This window comes from Trachypithecus francoisi, unplaced genomic scaffold (assembly GCF_009764315.1).
Source record: "Trachypithecus francoisi isolate TF-2019V2 unplaced genomic scaffold, Tfra_2.0 Lachesis_group14, whole genome shotgun sequence".
Classification (NCBI taxonomy): Eukaryota; Metazoa; Chordata; class Mammalia; order Primates; family Cercopithecidae; genus Trachypithecus; species Trachypithecus francoisi.
In genome coordinates, this window is record NW_022681459.1 from 28,898,298 (window position 1) to 28,915,829 (window position 17,532).

The 17,532-nt window shown below is 52.8% G+C and overlaps 1 protein-coding gene across 11 annotated transcripts in view; it reads right to left on the bottom strand.

The window, feature by feature from the left end:
• The window catches only part of PRDM15 (PR/SET domain 15), a 77,865-nt gene that overhangs the window by 8,580 nt on the left and 51,753 nt on the right, over window positions 1-17,532 (bottom strand). For all 11 annotated transcript variants that reach the window (XM_033232535.1, XM_033232538.1, XM_033232543.1 and 8 more), the window contains 10 exons: window positions 16,934-17,101; window positions 14,451-14,545; window positions 11,809-11,940; window positions 10,395-10,529; window positions 9,576-9,739; window positions 8,594-8,673; window positions 8,080-8,199; window positions 4,577-4,708; window positions 3,390-3,473; window positions 2,786-2,961 (listed from right to left, as the gene is read on the bottom strand). In XM_033232535.1, coding sequence (XP_033088426.1) covers window positions 2,786-2,961; window positions 3,390-3,473; window positions 4,577-4,708; window positions 8,080-8,199; window positions 8,594-8,673; window positions 9,576-9,739; window positions 10,395-10,529; window positions 11,809-11,940; window positions 14,451-14,545; window positions 16,934-17,101 — 1,286 coding nt within the window. The remainder of the gene's footprint in view (window positions 1-2,785; window positions 2,962-3,389; window positions 3,474-4,576; window positions 4,709-8,079; window positions 8,200-8,593; window positions 8,674-9,575; window positions 9,740-10,394; window positions 10,530-11,808; window positions 11,941-14,450; window positions 14,546-16,933; window positions 17,102-17,532) is intronic.

The following is a 17,532-nucleotide window of genomic DNA, read 5'->3' on the forward strand; positions in this document are numbered from 1 at the left end:
GAATCTCTGTAAGTAGTTATGCCTGTTTAACTAGTCCAACAGTTTAACTAGTTTAACCTAACTAGGTAGTCTGACTCCAGTGAACACCTTCCTCCTCCTGAATCTGTGGCATCACCAATGGGTACAGGCTCGGGGGACCCCTGTTGTCCCAGTCTCAGCCAGCCAGGCCTCACTGCAGCAAACACACAGCTACACAAAGCCGACCCGAGTCCCCTTCCTTCCCCTCACACTGCTGTCTGGGGGTATCTCTTCCATATCCTCTATTCTAGTAATCACTTTGCCTCTCTGTCTACTACTCATTTTTCTTTGTTTCCTACCCAGACCGTAAAGTCCAGGAGGGCAGGGATGGACCCTGGCTGGCTGGCCCATCACATCACTGGTAGGCATTTGTTTGAGTTAATGTAGAGGGAAACAAGTGTGAGATGATGAAAAGGAATGACACAGAGAGCATGGGATAAAAGGCTGGAGAAACAAATTGGTTCGAGAACAAAGACAAAATCCCCCCGCACCACCTTCCCTGGGTCTGGAAGGCTTTCCTCTTGAGTCACTTGGTTCTGTCTGGGTTGGGCTTGAGGGGAGTGGGGATAGGTAACAGCCCAGCTGAAGGAGCAGAACACAGAAGGTGAACATGCAGTCGGGCCACCTTAGGAAGTGGTTTCATCTTGGTGAGAGGACTCTGCCTGACAGTGTGTGTGGGAGACGCCTTTATCAGTAAGGCCTCTCCACCCAGCTATGCACATCAAAACTCCGGTGTGCAAAAGTGATGTGCACACTCTATCAATACGCTGAAGTCTATAAACCCACACAGTCGTGGAGAGGAACCGCTCCAACGCCAGCCTTGCTCACGGGCTGCTGCCTGGGCTGTAGGGCCTGCCCTGCCCCTGGGGCACCAAGGTGGTCCTGGCGCTTTGGGTTCCTGCTCCCCCGACTCTGTCTTTCTAGGAAAAACACCAGCGGCCACTACATGAAAAGGGAAGCAATGGAACTCAGGGGAAGCCAAGCTCCCGCTGAGCAGGGCACAGGGCAGAGTATGCAGGCACGGTCCCCTGGCTTCCCGGACCGGAGAGCAGGCTGAGTCCCTGCACCGCCCTGGGAGCCTGATCAGGCTGCGGAGGAACAGGAACACAGCGATGTCCTGGATCACCCCCAAACTAAGGAGCCGACGGACTGACGCTTGAAGCAGACGGCGCTTTCCCAATTCCAAAAGGAAGCCGCTTTCATTAAAGGGGATTGGAAAATGTAGAAAAACGTGAAGACAAGAAAGTACCCACAACTTCAAGAGCACGAGAAAAATCACCGTGGGATGTTTTGCTCCCTCCTTTACCTGTCTCATTGATGTGTACACATCAATGTGTGTGACGTATATTGTATATACACACATTATGTATGTGCACAACATACACTGCTCTTTCACGTATGTGATGAGCAGTTCACAATTTCGGATCCGTGTAAGCCTGTGTGTGCAGGCAAACACACTGCTCAACTATCACTAACGGAATCCCATTCCTATTGCAGGATGTCGAGGGGTTGGAATAATCATTTATTAAACACTCGAGAAATACTGTGATGCTGCCTTCAACAAAAACATCCAACAGTGAGGGGAGCAACTCGTGCCAGCCGGCCCGTGTGGTCACTCTGAATCTAAAACCTCCTCACCCCTCAACAGGCAAAGGCTGCTGTCCTCCGCCGCTACCATTTGTGTTTCTGCGATGCGCGGTGAGCTGAACGCCTTTCCGTGTGTTTCTCACCATGGTGGTTCTTCCTGCGTGAGCTCCCTTCTCCATGTACACCCTGAGTGCGCCTTGCACGTTTCTCAGCCACTGCATGTTATCGCTAATGTTAACAGGCTCTATCTGCCTAAGACAGTCACGGTCTATGCAGATTTATTATTATTATTATTATCGAGACTGAGTCTCGCTCTGTCGCCCAGGCTGGAGTGCAGTGGCACAATCTCAGCTCACTGCAACCTCCGCCTTCCAGGTTGAAGTGATTCTCCTGCCTCAGCCTCCCGAGTAGCTGGGACTACAGGCTCCGGCCACCATGCCCAGCTAATTTTTGTATTTTTAGTAGAGACGGGGTTTCACCATGTTGGCCAGGCTGGTCTCGATCTCTTGACCTCATGATTCACTTGCCTTGGCCTCCCAAAGTGCTGAGATTACAGGCGTGAGCCACTGCGCCCCGCCCAGATTTTTTATTTTTCCTTTGGCCTGTATTTGTTCTAAGTGCTTATGGAGTCAAACCTGTGTTCACAACTCCTTTTGCTGCTCTTACGCTAAGAGTCTACTCCTTTCCGTGACGTGACAACCAAGTTTTCCCCTGGTTTTGTTTTTCAGGGTACTCCTCCTTAAAGCACATTTAATTATGGAACATCCCGGCCCTTCCTGTGGAGCAGGCTTTCAGGGCAGTTGGGCTCTGCCTGCCCCCTCCCCATCCTCAGTCATATTCGGCCCCACCACCCCATTGCGCCCCCATTTTGCACATTTAGTTCTGTGAGTGGGAAGAACTGGGGGAGTGGCAGGGCTGTGCTTCCATCTTACCATAATTTCAGGGAGGATGTAATTTATAACCTTAGCAAAGGTCCGCCTGAGGCTCTCCTAACCTTTCCCAGGCACTCACAAGCGCCTCCTATGTGGTGGCAGGCAGTGGCAGTCCCAGAGGCACCTAAGACTCAGGCCCCGCCTCCAGTACTTGGGGTCTGCAGAGGGAGGTGGGCCGTGTGCCCGCGTGGGGATGTCCGGTGCATGGCCCGCTGGTGGGGCAGGGAGGGGCACAGCCCCCAGCTTACCTCGGGGTGCTTGCGCCGCATGTGCCTGCTCATGGAGGCCCTGGTGGACACCTTTGTCCCGCACAGCTGGCAGCTCTGCGCCTCCACCTTGTCATGTGTGAGCTGAACGTGCTTCTGCAGCATGTATTCAGTCACGTACTTCTTGTCGCACACGGAGCACGTCCACTGCTTGCCCACTTTTCACACACGCAGACACACATGCACGTGGGAAGGAAGACACACGTAGGTCACCAGTGTAGCCATCCCAATGACCCTGGCCTGCTGCACGAGGCAAGAAGCCTGTCATGCCCTGCCCATCCTGAGAGGGCCGGTGCTGGTCCCCGAGCACACGTGAGCACAGAGCCTCTGTCCCTTGGGGAGCACCGCCGGCAGCAGCTGCATCACTGCACCAATATGAGAAAATTCAAGAAGCGAAGCAATACTTGACAGCCGTGGCGGGCTGATCTTTAGAGGCCAAGGGGCCACCATGAAGCCAAGACACCACTAAATGTTCTGGAACCGTCTAGATAATAAAACAGTCGTTTCCACCCCCGCAGGTGCTCAGACAGCCCCGGCAGCCTGCCGTGTGCAGCCCCGAAGGCTTCTTCAGGCTGCGCCTGCTTACCTGTGTGGATGAGCTTGTGGGTCTCCATCGTGTTCCTCTCGCTGAATGTCTTCCCACACAATTCACACATGAAATCTTTAATCCCTGCAGAGAATGGCGCACATAACTTCCTATGTTTAATGAGTTTTGTAAGTCCACATCAGAGCATGTCTTCTCCCTGACATGCTCTAGGAACTGCAGAACCTTCAGGAGAAGGTGAATTGCAAGAAAACAGTGGACAATGAACGCTCATCTCCAGCCTCAGCCGGCAAAGTGTGGCTTGGAAAGTTTATGCTTCCATGGTGACATTTCGTATCAAAAAAATCATGAGATGTGGGAAAGGCTGTCTGAGAACACAGAGAGTGGAACCCACAGAGAAAAACGATGGGAATTTCTTTAAAGCATTAATGTATCCACACCTCCCTTAGTCCACGAAGCTCTTAGGCAGCATATGTGATAGGACAACGAGAGAGAAAACAGCAACTGAAATCAGGACCCATGGCAAGGAGGGCACAGATGCGCCAAGCATAAGAGACAACAGAACTGCTGTGGTCAGACAAAATAAATGTGATTCTTCAAAACTTGACGAATTCAAATGAGAGCTGATGCCGGGCACAGTGGCTCATGCCTGTGATCCCAGCACTTTGGGAGGCCAAAGGAAGATCGCTTGAGTCCAGGAGTTCAAGACCAGCCTGGGCAACATGGCAAGACCCCGTCTCTACAAAAATAAACTAATGAGCTGGGCATGGTGGTGTGCGCCATGCAAGGGATGCCTTGCTCTCTTCTGGATGCACCATGGCTTGGCCATTGCCCTACCGAGGCTATGTCTGACCTTCCGGCACCTTCCCTAACACAAAAGCAACCTTGCACGCACATCCTTGGCCCTTGTTTGGTCGCTGTTTCTTGTGCACATTCCTGTGGGGGAAACAGCTGAATGGGAGGGACATGTAAGGACTGACCAGTCTCCCAATGCTCGAGGTGAGCTGTGCAGCATGCACTGCGGTTGATAAGGCCTCTGTGGGGTGGCGGGGGGGAACCTTTTGAGACACACAGCCACTCACCATGGCCCCAGGAAGCTCCCTTGGGGAACCAGGCACTCACTGGGAGTCACAAAGAGGAAGGGTCTTGTGTCTGTCTTCCCCAACGGCCCACCTGGCTTCCCTATGCAGTGAGCACCGTGGCTGGTGCGGCCCGGGCCCCGGACTCACCCGTGTGCCGCTTGCAGTGCTTCAGCATGTTGACCTTCTGCGCGAACCTGCGGTGGCACTCCTTGCACTCGTACTCCTTGATGCCCTTGTGCAGCTTCATGTGGTGGCGCAGTGCGTGCTTGGTCTTCATGCCTTCAAGAACACAGCGAGTCAGAGGCAGCCACACCCCCATGCAGCCCACCTGGGGGTCCATGCCCGAGACCTTGGGGCAGGCACAGACCTCAGCAGTACCGTGCAGTACCGGTGAGGGCGTGGGCCGGTCCCTGAGGATCCCGGTCAGTCCACCAGCAGTGAGACATGGGAAGTGACTGTGCCCAGAGGCCGGGAGAGACTGCGACCTCAGGTGCACTCACTCCTGCCAGGGCCTGGCTGAGCCCCGAAAAGGCGAGCAACACCAGGGGCTGTGGGTAAACTTCCCTGCGTGCCCATGGCAACCCAGCAGGAGAATTTGGTGAGATAGATTAATACAAGTATGACTAAAGGTTCTCTTCAACCTTGATAATATGAGTGATTAGGATTCAGACACTAGATGGTTTCAAGAGTGGTTTTCAATCTACCTTTACAAAGAAGCCAATCTAAGAAGGTGAAATACTCCAAAGCCTCACTTATGCAGCCAGTGAAGAGAGGATGGCCCTGGCATAGGGGCTGAGTCAGAGGGCGCAGGGCGCTGGCAAGGACAGCACTGTACAAAGCTCTCCACAGGGGACATGGGCAAGGGAGGCCTGGTACACCTGCCTGGGCGGCTGACACGCACCAGGGCACAGGGAGACCCGGCCCAGAGGCAGCCTCCCCCACCCCAAGGAGGAGCCTTCACTGTGCCTGCCCAGGGCGGTGGGCAGCCTGCATTCCCAGGCCACCATGTTCCCTCCACATTTGGGGAAGAACTACTGAGCCTGAACACAGCTCTGTCGTAAGCTGGTGAATGGTTCTCCTCCGATTCCACCCTCACCAGATGCAGGGGTGACTGTCCACCAGCTCCTGCGAGGCCGGGCCAGAAGACCTCCCTGGCTAAGAAAACTGCGTGGCTGGGCCAGCAGGGGGCGCAAACGCCCCACGATGAAGTCGTGCTGCCAGCACACACAGCTGCAGGGCTCCTGCCTTCGGGTGGGGACAGCATCTGCAGGCCTATTACCAATGACCGAAGAGTGACTGCACCTGAAAAAGTTACTTTTCATCTTTTTTTGATTAAAAAAAAAGAGTGCCGGTCATTGCTGACTTGCCCAGACCCCAGCACCTCCCTCTTCCTCTTCTGAAATGAATATATTCCAAATTTCAGAACTAATACACAGTCATAGAAAAACCAGAAATACAGAAGAGATGGCATCTCCATCTTCTGACCTCCCCACCACAGCCAGCGTTGGTGACAGTAACGTTTTTCCTTCCATTTAACAAAGAAAATCTGCCAACAGTTTCAAAATAAACACAAGTGCCACGCAGCGAGTGAAGCTTGCTCTATTGGGATTGTGATTCAATCCGTTTACAAATTACCGTGGAGAAAATTGACGTTTTTTAAATACTTAAAATTTCCAAACCCAAACAGGGCATGCCTTTTGTATAGCTTTCACCACCTGGTGTCATATTCTCAGCGGCCACACTAAGTTCTTGCGGATCATTCCTGAGTGTTTCAAGGCCTATGATGTGATTCTGAACATGTTTTCCTCCACACATGCAGAAAACCTACTGCCTGCTGGTGACAGGCTCTCACGACTTCTAACAGCCTCCCACTTGATCCCCAACACTAAGTCCCTGGTCAGGGTTAGAGTTTCTGGAAAAAAAAAAAATACGCGACACTGTTTCTAGGAACACTAATAATAAATGGCTATAAAAAGACAACTGGAAACTTTATAAATAAAGGATCTGGTTATATGAATCCACATGGTAGAATTGTACCAAGGGTTTGAAAAATAAAATCAGGTAATATTTACATGTTCTGATATAAAAAGATCTCCAAGATGTATTTTCAAGTAAAAAAAAAAAGCAAAGTATCAAAAAAACAAATAAGCACAAGCATGTGCTGGTATGTACTAGCAACTGTTGTTACATGACAGCAAGATGACGACTGAAATTTGATATTATGTAAAGTAAATCTGGCAACTAATGTATTAATGCCAGCATCTTATTTCAACTATTCAGAATTCATTTTAAAAAACCATGCAACTAAATAACACATTTCAAATACTAAAATCTCTACAACATTATAAAATGTGGCTTTATCCCACACCCCTCACCTCCCAGGGCACCTGGTGGCATTTGGGGACCTGCAGGGCACCCAGGTGTGGCTCCTCTCTGCCTGCCTAATAAGCCCCCACCTCTGGCCCTCCTGTCTCTACACGCTACTCAGGACCCCTCCAGCCAGGCTCACCACAGTGTCTTAAACATTTTACTACTTAGGGGCATTGGGGAGGAAAGGGAAGCAGAGGTGGTGAAAGGGGCTGGGAGCTTAAGGCAGACGGGGAGAAAGAGCAAACCAGCCTCTCACTAAGGCAGGCGGACACTGCTACCAACATTCCGTTCAGAGAAACCACCGCAGTGGCTCTGCGAGGACTGGCTGGGATTTGAGGGGAGAGTAACAACGCCACCTTCCAGACCTGTCTGTATTGTTTAAAAAATACGTCTTGGTGAGGTGCATACGCTGCTTTTTCAATAACCACCCACGTGCTGCCCTTGCGCAAAGTTACCCTGGAGGAGGGGCAAGAGCCTGCGCTGGCCTCTGAGGCGAGGAACCGAGGGCCAGGAAGTGGGGAAAGGAACTATCTCCTTTCTGGCCTTTTCTGCAGGCAGTTCTTTTAGGCTTTGACATGCAGTGTTATTCTACCGGTGATTATAGGGGTCATCCGGTGAGTGCAGTTCATCGAGCTGTGTTTCCTTCACACTGTCACCATGACAGCATGAGCAAGGTCGCTTGACACAGCCCAAGACAGACCTGCTGCTCCAAAACTTTTAGGAAGTTGTTTTTCAAAACAAACAGGAATGGGCTATAATTATGATGTGTACTGGAATTATATTTCTATTTTGCTAATTTGAGATATTGTATTACTAGGTTTGTTATTAATGAATGTTCTGTCATTACAATGAAGATTCCTCGGCCGTGGTGAATTCCTCTCTCACCACACAGCCAATTCTAGTCTGCGTAGTGAATACGCTGAGGGTTTTGCATCTACTTTCTGACCCCGTGGTGGTTTTGGGAATCATTCTGTACTTTAAACAATTAGATCCTGCATTGTTTTCCTACTTTTAAAATGATTTGTTTCTGCCTTTAAATTTATCACATCTTTCTGCCTTCTGGACTACTTGATTTTTCTTGCAGATTCCTGATTTAAATCCTGCCTCGAGTCCTTTCCTTTTAAGTAAGTGACTGAAGCCTACGGGCTTCCAGGGCCACACTCTGGCAGTGCCTCTCGCACCATGGTCAATGTGCCAGTTCTCAGTCATGTCCCCTTCCAGAGTCCTGCAGCTGGGCAGTCTGGCTGAGCCTGGCCCGTGGCCCCCGCACCTGCACCCACCTTTCCCACACTCAGCGCACAGGTACTCGCGGACGTTGTCATGCACACGCATGTGCTCCTTCAGCATGTCCTTCCTGGCGAAGGACTTCCCACACTGCTCGCAGGCGTGGCTCTTCACACCTGAGAACACAGGCATCCGCAACTCAGAACCGAGGAGCTCCAATCTGCGGTGGCCGCAAAAAGGACGTACCAAGGAGAGGGGCCCAGCCTCCCCCGCAGCTGGAAGTGCAGTGACAGGGATGGGGTTGCCTCCTCAGCAGCCTCCACAGAGCCCTCCCGGGGGTCCTATGGCTCGAGTAGATCCCTGAGGACCTGCAGGGGTAAGGGGGCAGGGGGCACTGGGCTCTGAGTGGCAGGGCTGATAAGGACGGGAAAAGATGGAGAAACGGAGGAAGGCACGGGGGAGGCAAGGTGCGACGGCTCTGTGTGTAGCATATGCGGAGGCCCCCTGGCATCCCACCCCGCCAGCTCCCTCCTGCAAGGGCCAGGGCCCCACATCCTGACAGACACGCACCTGTGTGGATGAGTTTGTGGCGCTCCAGGTTCCCTATGCTGTTGAAGATCCGCCCACAGATCTCGCAGGGGTGGATGTACCTGAAACCAGAGACAAGCTCAGGATGGCCGCACAGCCTCGGGGCCCCATGGCAGCGAGGGCGCTCTCCCCAGCACCTTCCTCCGCAAAGGTGAGGCAATAAGGTGCCACAGGGACGATAAAAGCTGCAAATATTTGAGCCTCTGCCACGGGTTGAATCGTAACCCCCCAAATTCCTACATCAAAGTCTTAACCCTGGCACTTGAGAATGTGACTATGCTTGGAGATGGGGTCTTTGCAGAGGTGATGACATGGAAATGAGGCCATCAGGGTGCTCCCTGACCAATCTGACCAGTGTCCTTATAAGAAGATGAGATTGGGCACAGACATGCACAGTGGGATGGCCCTATGAGGACACGGGGAGAAGAAGGCATTTACAGGACAAGGAGAGATGTGTCAGAGGCGGCAGCCCTGCTGCCACCGTGACCCCTGAGCTCCCGCCTCCAGGACTGAAGATGGTGTCTGTTTTTAGGCTGTGCCGGCTGGTTCTTCGTTAGCGCCCCTGGACGGGACTGTTCAGTCACTCACTCAGCAGACTGCTTGGGTTATGGGCTGTATGTCAGATGTGGCCTGGCATTAACGAAACCTAATTGCTGCAGGAACAAGTATTTTGGGTCATTCTGTAGGCAGGGCAGGAACCCTGCTATTTTCCTGTAACATGGCCAGCTGGTGCCAGGAGAATATGTGGAAGCACAGGATAAACCCTGGCCCTGCTGCCCCCCCCAGCCCTGCTGCCCCCCACTCCTGCCACCCCCAGCCCTGCTGCCCCCCAGCCCTGGCCCTGGAACTCAGAGGATATCACTTGTTCGAAGCTACAAATGGCTTCTTAAAGCATGTGTCTCTTTGCAAGGAAGCATGTCCCCTCCCTCCTGGCACAACCCAGGAGCCCCCAAGCAGGCCTCACTTTTGCACGTTGGGGTCCGGCAGGTTTTCGCGGTGGATGACCATGTGGGCGTGGTAGGTGGCCTTCAGCGCAAAGCGCCGGTTGCAGATGCTGCAGCCGTAGCCCTTCTCCTTGTGCACCTCCATGATGTGCTTCAGGTACTCCTTCCCCCGGCCAAAGGTGAGCTGCAGGCCAGGTAGACGGGCCACTGCTGACACCCGCATGAGCTCCCTGGTCCTCTTAGCTAATGAGGTCGTGTCCACAAACCAGGGTACCCAACGCCCTGAGGACCCACGGCTCATGCCAGGGCGGAAGGGGCTCTCAGAGGCTTGATGGGGAACTTCTCCGAAGCCGTAAGGCCTTATGCCCAAAACTCACAGCATGTTCTCCTCGGAAACAAACCACTCTCCTTTTTGGCCAGCCCCTTCCATGCACAGGGGAGGCCTTGTGAGGGCTTCAGGCCTGAGCGGGGAGGAGGAGGGGGAGGAGAAAGGGAGAGGGGAGAGGTGCCCCAGCCTGCAGCCAGCACAGCCACCTTCTAGGAGTCCGACCCCCACACTTCATGTGTGTTCCTGAACTGCGTCACAAGGCAAGTTCCTGGAGTGTGCCTGTGAGACCCACATAGGCCATCCCTGAGCACCGAGGTGGCATGGGCTGGCCTTCCCAGGCACAGGTGATGGACAGGCACCCAGTCTGCAGTAGGACCACTGGCCCCAGCCTTTGGGAAGGGAGGGCTGCTTCCAAGATCCACAAAGGCGCCTGCTGTGTGGGGCCTGCAGCCTTGAAGCTACCACGTTTCTTTCCAGACCACCCAGGCACCGCGGGGCAGACCCACCATACCTGGCACCGCTTGCAGCTGTACTTGTGAGGCTCTGAGTCCGCGCTCTCGTCAGAATTGTCGTCGTTTTCTTCCGAGGAGATCCCGATCTTACCGATAAACTCTTCCCTCTGGTGGTCATCCATCAAAGCGATGTCCTGGAAAACAGCCAACACTTCCGGTTTCTAACAGTGCAGCAGACGCTTCACACAGTTACCTATACCACAGGGACGATCAATCATTTCCCCAGATGCAGAAGAAATACCTCTCTGATGCCCATGACGGCCCTAACGAGCCACACTTATGCCCCAGTCCATCCCAGCTTGTCCCCAGAGGCCCCCACCTAAATGCCAGAGCCGCCCTCGCTCTCCACGCGGCCTGTGGCTACCTCTCACATGCGTCCAGCAAGATCCCAATCTGCGCCCAGGGCCAGGCACTGCTGGGGAGTCCCCCAAGTGGGTCTCCCATACCACCTGTTCCTTCTTCAGTTCTTGATCAGCGCTTCTCCCGCCCTTCATCACACCCCAAATCCTCCCTGCTCCCAGAGCTTCTGCTCTGTTCCTCCCTTTCCTCAAAGGCAGGGAGGGATGCAGATGCCAGGTCCGGGATGGGAATCAGCCACGGCGGGGGAGCTGGGCCTGGCAGCTGGGCCACAGGAAGTGAGGCCAATGCAGTGACAGAATTCACTTTGGAGAGATGAAATGTGGCTAGTTGGTCAACTATTTGAGGATGCTGCTGTGGTCTGAATACTTGAACCCTCCCAAATTCCCATGTTGAATCCTAACCCACCAGGAAATGGTATCAGGAAGCAGGGCCTTTGGGAAGTCATTAGGTCATGAGGCTGGAGCCCTCAAGAATGGGATTTGGGGTGGGGCATGGTGGCTTATGCCTGTAATTGCAGCACTTTGAGAGGCTGAGGCAGGCGGATCACCTGAGCTCAGGAGTTCAAGACCAGCCTGGCCAACATGGTGATTTTTAGCCTGTCTCTACTAAAAATACAAAAATTAGCTGGGCATTATGGCGGGTGCTTGTAGTCCCAGTTACTTGGGAGGCTGAGGCAGGAGAATCGCTTGAACCCAGGAGGTAGAGGATGCAGTGAGATCTTGCCATTGTACTCCAGCCTGGGTGACGGAGTGAGACTCCGTCTCAAAAAACAAAAAGAATGGGATTCAGGCCCTTATAGAAGAGATCCCTACCTTTCTACCATGTGAGGACACAGTGAGAAGGTGCCACCTATGAACCAGGAAGTGAGCCTCGCCAGACACCGATCTATGGGGGCCTTGACGTCCAGCCTCCAGAACCGTGAGCAGCACATGTCTGCCCAGAAGCTGCCCTGCCTGCAGAATTCTGCTATGGAAGCCTGAGCTGACTGTGACAGACGCTGGCCCGGGGGCCTGCCATGAGCATGCCTGGGTGAGGGCAGCACGCGATCGACACCTTGAAGTGGACGTGGATGTGGTCCCTGAGCACGTCCACGCGGAAGAACTTGCGCCCGCAGATCTCACAGGTGTACTTCTTGTCGCCGTGGGTAAGCAGGTGCTTATTCATATTGCTCCGGCAGGAGAACACCTGTGGGCAGAGGAGCCGCATGGTGAGGGGCTGCAGCGTCTCATGATGGGAAGGAGCCTCTCCACCAGGCTCCTCCGGGGAAACCACAACCTGGGACAGAAGCACAGCACTGTGCTCCAGGCCTTGCGTCTCAACAGTTCCTCAGTGTGCGAGAGACAAATAATCACTGATGCCAGGATGAGGGTTACTCACTGAATTGTGTAAACAGGTGCTTATGTTACAATAGAAAATTGACCATTTGCTAGTCCTTATTATAAACGTTAGGTCAGCTCCATTTTTTTAGCTCATGTAAATATTTCCCTAAGATGGACTATCAAGCAACCAGTAAGTCACAGAAATACCTGCAATTTTCTGAAAGTAGGTATCAAAGAAGAAAGCTGGTTACCCCCTTGGCTTTTACACTGTGCTTCATGCACATTCACAGCGTCCCTGACTTCTTGCTCTGGCATGACGGGTATGGAGATGACCCATTCATCCAATACCCATCCCAGAGGGTCACCTCTGTGACCAGGGCTGGGGTTGGCACTGGGAATACCGTGGTCCACATGACAGATGTGGCCCCACTGGCACAGAGCAGTGGACAAGGCTGGCAGCTGAGACCATTGTGAGGGCCGTAGAAACCTCAGCACCCCACAGGGCTCTGCGGGTCTCTATCTGGATAACCATTCCCAGTGGCCAAGTAACCCGGGGTGTGACCTCCTAGAGCTCACCTGATGCCCACATTCTCAAGAAAAGAACGTACTAGATGAATGAAAGGGAATGAGTGATTCACTAGGGACAACATGCCGGCATCTCCAGGCAACATCTCCTTTCAAGCTGTGCAGATGACTTACGGGCTGACAGCACTGTGCCCCATCCCAGGGACGCTAGGTGGGGCACTGCGACAGGGTGAAAGGTGAGCAGAAGAGGACAGAGTCTGCAGGTGTCATGGTCTTTACAGACAGACTGGGCTGAAGACGAGAAATAACTGGAAACAAAAAGAATTCAGTCACCCAAACTACGGGCTATTTCACTACCTGCCTCAACCCTCAGTGGGTGTTCAGTCAACACTGCACAGAATAAAAACGTGTTTGGATGTGAGGCACTGAGCTGGTTTTGCACGTACGATCTCTCAACAGCACGGAAGGCACTTGGGGCCAGTACCCCCCAAGGGGCAGAGGTCAGTGGGCAGAAAGACCAGGGACGGGCAACAAGGGGCACAGACTTCGTCCACCTGTGGCCTGTGCACAGCTGGCCCAGCTCGCAAAGGTGCTCCAACTCACCTGCTCTACCCCAGCCCTGCCTCTCCAGCCCGCAGTCTGGAGCGTCACCTGGACCCCCAGCCACACCGCCCTGCTCACTCATTTGCTCAGGCTCGCTCTGTGGTTTGAAAAAAATCAGGAAATTTCATATAAAAACAGAGATATCCGTTTTCTCTTTAAAAAGTCAAAAGCTCGTTGATGGTGCTGCATGCTGGAAGGCAGGACAGCGGGACGGTGACAGCGGGCCTCCTGCAGGGGCCTGTGCTCCCAGTTGCTGAAACGCTGGAGGAGCGTCGCTCTGGGGCTCATGTGAGCCGTGTGTGGCTGAGGCATTCTCCAATCGGCGGCTCCGAAAGCCACCTGAGCGACGTGCTGGAGCTGCTGGGCCCAGGGCCCACTTGGGAGCCGCTCAGAACCCTTACTCTGCAGCATGAGCTTTGCATCCTGTGACAGACAATTCCTAGGCCTCTGAGCACAGATGCCATCTTATAGTCACCTGAGTGAAAGCTAAGTAACGAAGAAGTGATGCCACCTCCAGTCACAACCAAGGTGCTTATGCACAGAACTTGGGGCCATGGCAGCCTGACAGCTGTGAGTGCCATGGTGTGGGCCCTGGGCTCTCCCAGGAGGAGCAGCGTGTTTGCTGGATGTTTAGGATCCTGCATCTCCACCAAGCAGCCAGGTGTGGGAATCCCGAGCTAGTGCCAGAATGGTCCCCTCACTGCACAGCCCTCGGATGGATGTGCTCCCGTGGATGACATCACCCTTTCCTCACTTGGGCAGCGCCGGGCATCCACGGAATGTGCCTGGGACCACCTGCCATGGGATCGGTCACGCTCTAACTTACAGAACGCCAGCCATCCACTGCACAGAGGAGACCGGCACTGACAGGCAAAATAAAGCCACTGGATCTCCCTGCATCCTCATTCATTGTGCCCCAGTCCTGACCACAAGGTCACTGTCTGAACAATGCTATATAGGAGAGCGGGAGCCAGGGAGTAGCTCAGGTGGAAAATCATGGCAAAGAGGAAACGAGGCTGTCCAGGAAGAACCCTTCTTTCTCAGCCCACTCACTGGAAACCCATCTTAAGTGCCAAAGAAATCCAAATGGCAAGTGTTTAAAATGGGGGGACACCAGTTTAAGACAACCTGAGCACCCATTGTTACCCCCCAAATCTTCCCTGCAATACTCTGTAAGTACAGCTCATAGAGTCTTCAGAAGATGATGTGCTTTCCATCTCAGCTTCCGATGCGGACCGCGAGCATTACCTTGCCACACACCGGGCACCCAGAAGGCTCCTTCTTGTAGCGGACCAGGTTCTCCCCGCCGGCCTCCAGGTCCTCTCGCTTCACCCGCCGCACTCCTGAAATTGCCAACCCCACCAGCAAGACAGTGAATACACTCAGAACACGCGAAGGTCCATCAGATCCCACTTCAGCCAGTGTCCTTTCCAGTGCATGGGAGGACAGGGCTGTCCACAGTGGGGACAGAAGCCTGGCGGTGTAAGTAACACCACCTGCACACTGTTTGGCATCAGCACGAACCACCATTCCTGAAGCAGCCCCAGGGAAGGAAGGGAGATGGCACAACGTATGTGGCAGCTGCAGACACAGTTCTTGCATCGGAAACATTTGGAAATATAAGGGTATTGAGTGCTAAATTTTCCTAAGTGGCAAAGCGATGATGAGCTCCTATCGAAGAAGGCATTTCCACTCCATCTAAAGGCTCAAAGCCAACTTACGGTCTTATGGATGGCAAAATAGGCCGGCATTTTTTATTTAAAAGATACCAATATTCATCTCTCGCAAATTAACATCAGTCAAACCAACATCAGGCTGGTAAATAAAACCTTTATGGTTTTGAGGCATATTGTTCCAAATTGGAATCAAGACAGTTTTTTTTTTTTTTTTGGGATGGAGTCTCGCTCTGTCGCCCAGGCTGGAGTGCAGTGGCCGGATCTCAGCTCACTGCAAGCTCTGCCTCCCAGGTTTATGCCATTCTCCTGCCTCAGCCTCCCGAGTAGCTGGGACTATAGGCGCCCGCCACCTCGCCCAGCTAGTTTTTTGTGTTTTTTAGTAGAGACGGGGTTTCACCATGTTAGCCAGGATGGTCTCGATTTCCTGACCTCGTGATCCACCCGTCTCAGCCTCCCAAAGTGCTGGGATTACAGGCTTGCGCCACTGCGCCCGGCCCAGATTTTTAAATGTTCATGCAAAACAGGTAAGTTTTGACCAAAAGAGAGAAGCCCACTTCTCAGGATCTCTTTCTACATTGCCGACCCATTCTGGGAGCATTCCTGCCTGGCCAGGTGTAAATGCAGAACCGGACTTAAAAATGCTCAGCAAGCTGGACGCTGGACAAATGGACCATTCTCCAAAGGCTCCCAGCATGACAGACACAGGAGTCTGAGGAGTGGCTTAGACCAAGCTCCGATATGAGAGACAAATCCATAAAACAGTCACAAAAGCATGAGTTTACTCCCACATAAGATGACCCGAGTTATGTTAAATTGTAAAATGCAACCCAGCCACACTGCATCCCTGGAAACAGTTGACTTCTGGCAGCATCCATAGCTACCGGCATCCACGGGTGCTTGCTATGTGTGGGGTGCTGTGTGAGAAGTTTCAAGAACAGGGTCTGGTTCAACCATTGCAGCAACCCTAGGGGTTCAGGTCTGAGTACTGTCTCCCCTGCGTAGGTGAGAAAACTGAGGCACAGTAGCTTGCTAAAGTCTACCCAGTCACTAAGTGGAGTCCAGGTTTGATTTGAGAAGCCCTGAGGATACCACCCAAGGAACCACAAAGAGAAATGTTGTGGGTCTTTATGAATCAACATGAAGAAAAGAGTCAAGTAAAAAAGGAAAGTGCTAAAATGTACACAGGACGCAACTCCAGCCTTTTTTAAAAAAAGGGACAAGGGCACATGTGTATGCCTATTTGGATGGACATGGTTATACTTCATTTTTTATTTTTATATATATTTTTTGAGATAAGGTCTTGCTCTGGAAAACAGTGGTGCAAGCACAACTCACTGCAGCCTCGACCTCCCAGCCTCAAGTGATCCTCCTGCCTCAGCCTTCCGAGTAGCTGGGACTACAAGTACGTGCCACCGTGCCCACCTAATTTTTTGTAAAAGCAGAGCCTCGCTGTGTTTCCTGGGCTGGTCTTGAACTGCTGGCCTCAAGAGATCCTCCAGCCACAGCCTCCCGAAGTGCTGGGGTTCCAGGCGTGAGCCGCCATGCCTAGGAGGGTTATACTTTACACAGGACTTTGTGGTCTTACATCTTCTTTTCAATAAGCATATGCTTCATTTGTAATTATAATTTTTCCCAAATTTTAATGAAGAGGTGTTTGAAGGGCTGCTGCTCTTAGTTGCTCTTGTACGGGATTTTCCCACTTTCTGTCATTTCACAATGTCTAGTATCTTTGAAAAAACACTTCTAATGACAGTAAAACACTCGACTCTACAAATCGTCCAGTTTTCTTAGCTCCTTCCCCAGTGTGGAACATTTAGGGTATTTCCAACTGCTTCTCCTTGCGCATAGCAGGTCTGACACCTGTGTCTCAGCTCCTTGCTCTCCTGAGACAGGTTCTCAGAAGAGGATGAGCCCTTCGGATGGTGGGCGTTTCCAGGCAAAGGAGCAGGCAGCTGAACTGCTCCCCAAAGGCCTTGCTGACTGCGCCACCCCACCCTGCCCCACCCCACAGGAGCTGCCTCTCCCAGCCCGCAGCAGGTGCACAGGCGGCCTCACCTTCCAGGTGCCGGCGCTGGTGGTCCAGCATGACATCCTTGCGGTAGAACATCTTGCTGCAGACCTCACAGGCAAACTTCTTGTCACCGTGCTTCTTCTTGTGCTTGGAGAGGTTGCTGTTGGTGGAGAAGAATCTGAAACACATCTCACATTGGAACGTCTTGTCATCTGTCCAGAGAGCAAACAAACACAACGATTTTGTGGTAAATAACATCTCACGCAGGCACGCACGTGTGGCCTGAATGTCAATAAAGCGTGGGTGACGGGCATGAGTCACAGTAGACGCGTGGCCAGGAAGAAAACAGCACCTGTGTGTCACACGCTGTCTACCCCAGGAACACACGATGCAGAGACGGGAACCCCAGTGCTTGAAAAGCAGACAAGGAGCTCACCTTTCATCACCAAGCAATGCCAGCTGCCTCCCTCCCAGGCCACCCTGTCCCACAGCACCTGGGGACGATGACTCCACTCCTGTCAGGAAAGCTGCCCGGTCCAAAGCTTCCCCTGGGCCTGCACTCTCCAGCATAACCAACTGACTGACAGAATGACTTCCCTACCAACCAACCCATCATCCGACCACCTGACCAACGTGGCCGCCC